Raw genomic sequence first — 9,817 nt, forward strand, 5'->3', positions numbered from 1 at the left:
CCCGCGTCGTCCTCTGTCTCCCGCAGCCGCCAGGTGGGGGGCGGCGCAGACGGCCCACGCTGCTGCTGCTGCTGTTGTTGCCGCCGCCGCTCCTCTCTACGGGCTTTTCGGAGCCAGACTTCATATCTATTTGTTGTGAAACCCGAGCATGCGCTCATGTGACCCCGCGCCTCCCCCTGCGGCCAGTTGGGGGCGCTGCCCTGGTGCCACCCTTTAGTCTGGCAGCTCCAGCCCGCCTGCTGCTGGGGTTTTTCCAGACGGATGACAAGCAGGATTTTGAGGCTGGCCCTCCCGGGTTGGGATTGAAGCTGTTAGGATTTTCTGGGTGCAGTGACCAGGTCTGGGCTGGTATCCTAACATTGCTTTGTACTCCCTTAGGCACCAGGGTGTACAGTCCACCAGAGTGGATCCGCCATCACCGGTACCACGGGCGCTCAGCCACCGTGTGGTCTCTGGGTGTGCTGCTGTACGACATGGTCTGCGGGGACATCCCCTTTGAGCGGGACGAGGAGATCCTGAGAGGACGGCTCTTCTTCCGAAGGAGAGTCTCGTCAGGTGTGTGGGCCTGGCTCGGTGGGGCGCGGGTGGCGGACCCTGACTTCCTGTGCTGACCTCCCATCTCCCGCAGAGTGCCAGCAGCTGATTGAGTGGTGTTTGTCCCTGCGGCCTTCAGAGCGTCCCACCCTGGACCAGATCACCGCTCACCCCTGGATGCTGGAGGCGGAGAGCGCCTTGGAGAGCTGTGACCTTCGGCTGTGCGCCCTGGATCCTGATGACGGGGCCAGCACCACCTCCAGCAGTGAGAGCTTGTGAGGAGCTGGGCGCCTGCTGGCCTCCAGGGGAGTCGGGGGCACCTGCCTTGCCCAGCCCTGCTGGCTGTTCTGGAACACTCAGCCCTCGGCCAGGCCACCTCCTTGCCGGGGGCAGTGGCTGGCCCCTAGTGGCCACTGCCCTGGCACCGGGCCTTGGTTCCCTTCGCTTTGAGTGCCTTTTTGAACGCTGCTCCAGGGGCCTTGGTCTCTCCAGCTCCGCCTCTCCAGAGAGCCTGTCTGGGGGCCTCTGGGTGGGCCGGAAACCTGAGACCAAGACCCGACCGCCCCCCCCTCCGCTGCTCCGTCTGGACCAGGAGCACTCTGGCACGGGCCCTGTCTCCCAAGTCCCCTCGTCTCTTGAGTCTCATGGTGTTCGTCTGGGCATGTTCCTGCACAAGCAATGCAATGCCCGCGTCGGCGGTCCCCATGGCGGGCACGCGCGGGACTGTCTTATTTATAGTGTGACCCTCGCGGCGGCGTTGGCCCCACGACTATTTATTGGTTTAATTTATTTGTCAAGTTTGCTTCCTCCAAGCAGCCCTGCCTCTTGGGGTCCCTGGGGCGGCAGGGAGGGGGCATGGTGCCCGGTGGTCTGTCCCCAGTTCCCTCTGTGTCTGTCAGATGATGAACTTGTACAGTGGTTAATTTAAGGGGAGGGCGTGATGCCACCGTCTTGGGCTCTGTGGGTGGTGGGTTTTAAATTATCAACCTTGTACAGTCTGCTTGTCGGCTCTTGGGGCTGGGGGAGGGGAGAGTCGCAAGCCTTTAATTTATTTTAGCAGCTGTGTCCTGTGACCCCGGTGTGTGTGGGCATCGTGGGTGGGGTTTCTTTTGGTCCAAAAGTGAGATGTATGGAGATCATATTTTTTATACAGGTATTTCAATTAAATCGTTTTGTATATAAGAACATGGGTGCTGCTTGGGGCTGGGGCCTTGAGTCCTTGGGGAGGGGGGAGGGCACCTCATGGGGGTTGCCTGGTTACCACCCCTGTGGCACCACACTCGTCTGGGTCCTCGGTGGGACCTAGAAGCAGGGCACAGCCCGAGAGGCAGGGAGGTGGATCCTGGGCTCCGTTTGTGGTGGCGATGGGAGGAAGGTTGGTGAGCTGTGAAGGCTTGCTCGTGGGCACAGCCCCGAGCCCTGGAGATACAGCCCTGCAGGGTGCTTGGGATTGAGGGTTTGGGCCCTCCCCTGGCCCCACCCTGCCCCTGGGCACTACTGGCCCTTTGGTCTGAGGGTGCTTGGAGGGAAGGAGTTGGGGCCCCTTGTTCTGCCTTCTGGTTGCTGCTTGGGGAGGACGGGACACTGCCAGTTCCAGCTTCTGGGGCTTCTGGGGCCTGGACTCGGGGAATCAGGCTCTTGGAAGTTTTTGACGCGGGGCTGCCCGAAACCTGGATCGCCATGGGCATCGGCGTCCTCACTGCCCCCCACCCACCCACTGTGCACCACTGGGCTCCCTGAGGCTGGCCCCAGGGTCCAGGGCTGGCTCACTGGGGCTGACCCTGTGTCTCAGTGGTGTGTCCGTGGCAGAGGCAGAGCTGGGGAGCCATGTCCTGAGGCCATTTCCCTGCACGAGCCTGGCCCGGCCTCCTGGAAAGAGCCCTGAGTGTCAGCTGCTCTTCCGGAAAGCTCCGAGTTGCCTTCCACCTCCGCTGGCCGAGAAACGAAACCCAGAAACGGTGGTGGGTTTCGGTGCGAACCTGAGCGAGAAGGGGGCGTGCTCCCTGGCTGTAGGCCCTGCCCAGCTCCAGCCCTCGGTTGCTCGGGGTGCTGTGCCCCGTGGCTGAGCTGGCTCTGGACGGCGTAGCTGTCCCTGCTTGGGCGTGTGGGCCGATGTCCTGCTGGTCCCTTGGGTGGGTGGTGTGGTCAAGACACTGCAGGGTTAGAGAGGAGGGCGGTTTCACGACAAACCACCCCTGAGGTGGGGTCTCGAGCTGTCACTGAGCCCCACAGACACCCCCTGCGTGGGGGACGCCCAGGGTTGGACACCAGCATGGCCCGGCCCTGGGAGGAGCAGGACTTGGGGAGAGATCCAGTCAGGGCTGGCCATGCTGGCTGAGGTAGCCCAGTGCCTGGGGAGGTCAGGGCAGGTGGGACGTTGCAGGGGGCTCGGGACCTTGTAGCAGCACCTCAGTGCTGAGCTGGCCCATGGTCCGGGAAGGTGGCAGGGAGCAGGGACAGAGAGCTAGGCAGCCAAGGGGTGCACAGGCCACAGCCGAGTTTGCATCCAGAGGAGAGCAGTCACCAGCCACTAGCGCATGACTTGCAGGCGGCCTTGGCGGAGTCCTGAGCTGCAAGTACACAGTGGGCCTCCGGCCCGGCGTCCTGTAGGGTTCCAGAGGGCCAGCCTCCCCAGCACTTCACGGCCCTTCCCCCGACCCCCGGCAGGCCCTCGAGTCAGTTCCTCTTGGGGTGGATCGTCTGGGTGTTCCCAGCAGGGGAGGCAGGCTCAGGCCCAGGCCCCTTACCTGGTGGGGCCACACGGGTGCAGGAGGCACCTCGACAGCTGCATCTCTGACCAACACCACACGCAGCCCTTGCCGCTGCCTCTCTTCCACAGACGGGGCGAAACCAGCTTTGCGGCTGCGGCGGAGGGCGCACTGCCATCATGGGCACTCCAGGCCCGGGAGTTGCTCTGCTGGGTCCCACCCTGGCCCTGGGGCTTTGGGGGGGGTTGCATGGGGAGTTGGGTGGCTCTCCAGGCCCTTGTCCACTTCCTTGCCCCACCCTGAGCCAGACCCGGTGCCGGGACAGGTGCACCCCCTCCACTGTGTTCCTGGGCTCAGGGGTCTCTACCCCACTGGTCACCCCAGCAAGTGGGAGAGGTAAGGAGTCGGTGCTAGAGGAGTTGGGCAGACCCCACTCAGAGGCCGGTGGCCTGGAACTATCAGCTATGTGCGGGGACAGGCCCATGGGGTTTGCGGAAGCCCTGGTCCCGGGATACCACTGGACTGGGCCAGGCAGGGGCTGCCTCCAACCCAGGGTCGGAACCTCGGCCCCCCCAGCTCTGCCCTGAGAGCATCAGGGTGCTTTGAGCCTCACTTTCCTGTCCAGTGAGGCGGCATGTTCGGAGAAGATGGGGCCTGGAGACACGCCGGAGGGGGGGTGTCAGGCGCCATCCGTGACTTAGGTCCTGCTGAGGCACCCCTTTTCTAGGGAGCATGCATGAGGGGACACCTCACCCCACGGAACAAGACTCCCAGCCCTCTCCCTGCCTGTTCAAAGGGTTCTTTCTCTCAGAGACACCCAGACATTCTGGACCTGGGGACCCTTCCAGGCTGAGGGCCACCGTAAGTTGGAACAGTTTCCAGACATGGTTGCGAGTGCTTGGGTGGGGTCCTAGTGTCTCTGCTAGAGTTCAGAGGAGTGGGCTACTGAATGGAGTCTGGGGATGCATCAGGGGAGCCCCCAGCTGAGGGACCTGGTCCTGCAGGCCTTGGGAGGTGCCCCTGCCGCATGGCACGCCCCATACTTCCCCCTGAGGGCAGGGAGGGGAGGCTACCCAGGCCCCGGGCCTGCTTCTCTAGCTGGGACACATGGCTCCCACGCCTCCACTCTGGCCCACTGGAGGCCCCAAGAGCAGAGGTGACCCATGACCAGCCCTGGAGCTTGTCAAGGGCTGGGTTGGGCCATGGAGGGCCCCAGAGTCCCAGCTCCAGCCCAGGCCAGGCCACTTGGCGGGCCCCCCCCCCCCGTCTCCCCTCTGAGATGGCCAGGTGGATGATCAGGCCACAGACGTGTGCGTGCGAGTCTGATTACATCTGTGTGTGCATGTGTGTGCGCCTGTGTGAGTCTATGAATCGGAGTGCACATGTGTGTCAGTGTGGGGGTGATGTGTGTGCTCCTGTGTGTGTACGTGTGCCTGTGTGAGTCTGTGACTACATGTGTGTGTGTGTGTGAACCTGTGTGACAGCATGTGCATATGCGTGTGTTGTGCACCTGTCCAGGAACACCCAGTCTGGCCAGAGCCCAGTGGTTGCTGCCACCATGTGACTCGCTGTCCCTCGAAGGGCACCCAGGGAATCTCCCGTGACTCAGCAGCCTGGCTGGGTGCACGGTGGAGGGTGTGTGCATGTGACAGGGACAGAGGGGGCACTGGGGGCCACTCACTGCTCACCTCCTGGTCTCCCGCGCCAGGGCTGCACAGCTGGCCCTGCAGGGGTTAAGGACGTCTGGGACCCATGTCCGGGCCCATGTGTTTCCTGGGCCCTCCCAGAGCCCCTGGTCGGGAGCTGTAAGGAGAGCATGAGGTAAGGTGAGGCAGGTGCTTGGGGTCTGGGGGCCTGCAGCTTGTGATCTAAAGTGCAGAGAGAGAGGCCTGTCTGGAGGGATGGTGGCGGGGTGGGGGGCTCAGAGCAGGAGGAGGGCAGAGGTGGATGGAGGCAGACGCCCCACGGAGGCCCACCTGGAGGCTGGGTTGGGGGGCGGTCAGCATCCAGGCAAGGAGGAGGGGCCAGGTGATCGGAGGCACCAGGGCAGGGGGATTCCAGACAGTGGAAGGTCCCCTGGCCCTGGAAGTGGGGAGGCTGGAGTGGTTGCAGGACCTGGCCACCACACAAGAAGCCCCCACAGACACAGGGATGCCAGTTCCCCCAAGGGTCTCCTTCCTGCTCACTCCGGGTGCAGGCGACAGGCCTGGGGTCCCGTTGACTGCTCAGGGCCGGTAGTTCAGGGCCCGCCCCACGCTCAGACTGTCTCTCGGACGTTTTGTCTCCTTGCCAGTACTCCAGGCCTGGGTCACCCTTTCCCCAGCACCTGACTCTGCCCCATGGTTACCTGCAGCCACCACACCATGATGGCAAGAGTAGCCGTGAGTGCCAGGAGATGGTCTGGGGACTAGGCACCTGCAGGGGGTGGGCCTGTGGGACTTGGAGCCCAGCTGGCCTGAGACAGGAGGTGGGCAAGAGGTCAGCTGGCCAGAGGAAGGCCGTTACTCAAGCCACACAGGGCGAAGCCGTCAGGTTGTGACCCCATCAGATGTCCCTGGATACCCTCTTCCATCCTCCGACAGGCCCCCACCTTGGGGTCCCTGACTCCCCCCTTCCTATGGTGCCAGCCCCTCTCCCACCCTTCTGCCCTCCATGCCCTGGGGCTCTGATATGCAGGGGGATAGGCAGGAGCCAAACAGCCCATCTGGGCCCCTCTGCAGAAAGGTATTGCCCCTCAGCCCTCCCTCCATGCCAGCGTGGCCCCCAAGCCTGTCCCTGACAGGTCACACTCAGGGGGACACCCCTCCCCTCTGTGCCTACCGAGCAGCTCCCAGGAGGCGTGAGCGCATGCATGTGTGTGTGCATGTGTGTGTACATGTGTGCAGGGTGTGTGTACGTGTGTGTGCACATGTGTGTGACTGCAGGTGTTTTGTGTGCATGTGTGTCAACGCCTGTGTACGTGTGTGTGGGGGGATAAAGTTCAGTGGGGCTGTGGGTCATGTTGCAAACCCAAGGGCTTGGCCTTGTGGAGAACTCACCGGGGCCCAGCCTGGTATAGAACAGAGTACACCACCCCGTAGTGCTCACCTCCGTAACCCTTACAGGAGCAGACTGCCACACTTTTCCCCTGCAGAGCAGCTGGGGGGTGGAGTTCACCACTGCACCACCAGGCTCCTTATGGGGTGGGCAGGCGTCTGAAAGGCGTCAGCAGGTCAGCGTGGGCAAGGCTGTGGGTGAGGGTGGCCGGGCCTTGTGGGGTCTGCAGAGCAGAGGCAGGGCTGGCGGCCCCGGACACTGGCCTTGACTCTGAAGGCTGGGGCGCTGGTGGCAGGTCCCCAGTGGATGTGGGGCCCCTGGGCCCGGTGGGTGGGGTGAGGACTTGAGGTGGGGTAGTGGCAGTGGGGCGAGGAGAGGCCAGGGTCCCAGCCATGTCTTGTCAGCTGGCTTTATTCATAAAAATAAAATTCCCCTTACACGTTTGGTGTGAGCATCTCTGAGAGTTAACTGGAATTCCATTTATAAAACAGTGGTAGTGAGGTGCCTGCTGCAGCCTGGCCCCCACCCGCCCACATGCACTACGGCACCCGCCCGTGTCTGTGTGTGACTCACTGGACTGAGTAAACCCTCTGAGGTGTGCAAGTGACCCACGCAGTCTAGCTGTAGACCGGTTCCTTTGCTTCCAAAGTCTCCTTGTCCCATTTGCAGTCACTTTCTGCTCCCACCCCTGGCCCTCAGCAGCCACCCCTCTGCTTTCTCTTTCTGTAAGTTTGCTGTTTTGGAGCGTTTCATGGACACGGAGTCATGCCAAGTGCAGTGTTGGTGTCTGGCTTCTGCCCTTGCCACCGGCGCCTGGAGGCCCGTCTGGTCTCTGTCATCTGTAGCTGGTTCCTGCTGGGGGCTGAGTACTAGTCTGCTCTGTGGGTGGCCCCCTTGTTTCTCTGCTCGTGGGTGGTGGCCCTGGGTCGCCTGCACCTTGACTGCTGCTGTCAGCCTTCCTGATCAGGGCCTCATGGGGACACACACTTGGTCTCTCCTGGTGGGTCCCAGCAGGTGGCACTGCTGGATCCGGGGTGAGTCCTGTTTCCAGTGGGAAGAAATCGCCTGTAAGTTTACACCCCCACCAGCAGTGGAGGCGGCTGTGTTCTCCACACCCTTGTTAGCCTTGATCATCTTCTTTCCTGATTATCGCCATCCACGGTTGTGTGAAGTGTTGTCTCAGCGTGACTGTAATTTGCAGTGTTTTACCAGACAATTCAGTGGGCCGGCACTCCCTTTTCGTGTGCTTAAAGGCCATTTCTGTACCATCTTGGGAAAGGTCTTGCCAGGTTTTTGCCCACTTTTACTTGGGTTGCTTGTCTTCTCACTGAGTTGCCGGTGCTCCCGGCAGAGTTCTGAATACAAGTCCTTAATGAGAGACACGTTCTCTCCACCGCCGGCTTGCCTTTCTGTTTTCTTAATGGTGTCGTTTGAAGCACAAAGTTTGTACTTTTGATCAAGCCCAATTTCTCATTGTTCCTTTCATGAGTCCTGCACTTGGTGGTGCATCTGAAAACATGGCGCCTAACTCAAGGTCACAAAGATGTTCCCTTATGTTTCTTTTAAACACTTTATGGTTTTAGTGTTTTGTTTTAAATCTGTGGTTTATTTTGAGTTCATTTTTGTGTATGGTGTGAGGTAAAGGTCTACACTCATCTTTTTGATGTGGATATCCTGTTACCGTAACAACTGTTGAAAAGAATATCTTTTCCCCCATTGAGTTGCTTTGCATCTTTGTAAAATTCAGTTGTCATTAAGGTCCCTGGGGAGACAAACTTTTTTTTTTCCTTTTAATTTTATTGTGATTTGGGTGAAAGTTTATAGAGCAAAATCATTTTCCAGGCAGCAGTGCATATACATTTTGTTTCATGACATCGATTGCAATTCCCCACAATGTAACAACTCTCTTCCCACTTCCTCCCTGGAGTTATCTCTTCCCTGTGTCTTTCTTTCCTCTGCATTCCTGCCCCCTGTGCTGTCTCCCTGTGCAAACACTGCCCTTCTGTTCTCCCGTGATTGATTGTTCTAAGGAGTGTATCTATCTGATGTAAATGTTCACCATACATGCCTGTCTGTTGTTTGGCTGGAAGCCACAGTCCCAGACCTGAAGGGTAATTAGGGGCCATTGTCTCAAGGTCTCACCAGGCTCTATCAGACCAGTAAAAGTGATCTTTAAAAAAATTTTTTTTATGCTTTTGAGTTTTGTTCCACGTTATTCTCCCAGTCTATCTAGGATCTCCTGCACTCATCCCTTTCTGAGTGGTTGACAGTGGTAGCTGGGCACCTTCTAGTTCTTCTGGTCTCATAGTCATATAGGCTGAGGTTCATGTGGTCCACTAATCCCTTGGACTAATTAATTGTTTCCATGTGTCTTTGGTTTTCTTCATTCTTTGCTTTGGACAAAGAGAGACCCATTGTTGCATTTTGATGGCCACTTGCAAGCTTTTAAAACCCCAGTCGCTATTCACCAAAGTAAGAGGTGGAACACTGTTTTTGTGTAGTATGTTATGCCAATTGAGTTTGATGTCCCCTGCAGCCATGGTTCCGAGCCTTCAGGTCCAACAACTCACTCCATCAGGGTGGTTGACTGTGCCTAAGAAGTTATCATAACTTTGCCCCGTTAGTTGTAGTTATATGGATATTCTTACAGCACATACAAATACGTATGTAGAAGTATCATCTGCCAACCTTATATATAGTCCTGGATATATTCCCTTTGGACTAGACATATGTGATCATTCAGTTTGCCTACACGTCTGTTCACCCGTAGACTAATGTTTGCTATCGCTGACAACGCAGTACTGTGTATGTAAAAGGGTTTGTTTTTGTTGTCTGTACCTCTTGTGCACCTCTCTGTCATCTTCTTCCTTAGTGTTACTGTGTTGGTCACTTGCTTTTGATATATTGCCTTTCCCTTCACCAAATCAACACTTGTTTCTACCTATCTAGCAGTGTTCCCTCCCACCCTCCATCCCTGGTAACCAATAAAGAAAATTTCCTTCCATATATAAACCTTTCTTTGAATATTTACAATAGTGGACTAATACAGTATTTGTTCTTCCATATGAGCTCTGGTGGCATAGTGCCTAAGGCATTTGACTGCTAACCAGAAGGTCAGCAGTTCAAACTCACCAGCCAGTCCAAGGAAGAAAAACTAGGCAATACACTTCCATAAAGATTTACTGCTTCGGAAACCCAGAGAGGGTCGCTATGAGTCAGAATTGACTTGATGGCAGTGAAATTTTTTTTCTTCTTCTGTGATTGACTTACTTCACTTGCATAATGTCCTCCAAGTTCATCCACATTATGTGGTGTTTTGCAGATTCTACATTATTATTATTATTATTAATTGTGATTTGTGTGAAGATTTACAGAGCAAATTCACTTTCCATACAGCAGTTCACATATACTTTGTCTTATGACATGGACCACAGTTTACCACAATGCAACAGCTCCCCTCACACTTCCTCCCCATAGTTAACCTCTTCCCAGTGTCCATCCCTCCATGCACTCCTGCCCCCAGAGCTGTCTCCCTGTGC

The 9,817-nt window shown here is 57.6% G+C and overlaps 2 protein-coding genes across 2 annotated transcripts in view; one reads left to right on the plus strand and one right to left on the minus strand.

Annotated features, from left to right (window-relative positions):
• PIM3 (Pim-3 proto-oncogene, serine/threonine kinase) overlaps positions 1-813 on the plus strand; it is a 2,155-nt gene extending 1,342 nt beyond the window's left edge. The window contains exons 5-6 of the mRNA XM_007954742.2: positions 379-555; positions 629-813. Coding sequence (XP_007952933.1) covers positions 379-555; positions 629-813 — 362 coding nt within the window. The remainder of the gene's footprint in view (positions 1-378; positions 556-628) is intronic.
• A 2,241-nt stretch (positions 814-3,054) lies between these two features.
• Positions 3,055-9,817, minus strand: part of IL17REL (interleukin 17 receptor E like) — an 87,449-nt gene continuing 80,686 nt past the window's right edge. Inside the window, exons 17-20 of the mRNA XM_042782801.1 lie at positions 5,219-5,324; positions 4,931-5,045; positions 3,282-3,396; positions 3,055-3,138 (exon numbers count right to left, since the gene is read on the minus strand). Coding sequence (XP_042638735.1) covers positions 3,055-3,138; positions 3,282-3,396; positions 4,931-5,045; positions 5,219-5,324 — 420 coding nt within the window. The remainder of the gene's footprint in view (positions 3,139-3,281; positions 3,397-4,930; positions 5,046-5,218; positions 5,325-9,817) is intronic.

The sequence above is a fragment of the Orycteropus afer genome, unplaced genomic scaffold, assembly GCF_000298275.1.
Source record: "Orycteropus afer afer isolate SDZICR_OR568_19922 unplaced genomic scaffold, OryAfe1.0 scaffold00471, whole genome shotgun sequence".
NCBI classification, from domain to species: domain Eukaryota; kingdom Metazoa; phylum Chordata; class Mammalia; order Tubulidentata; family Orycteropodidae; genus Orycteropus; species Orycteropus afer.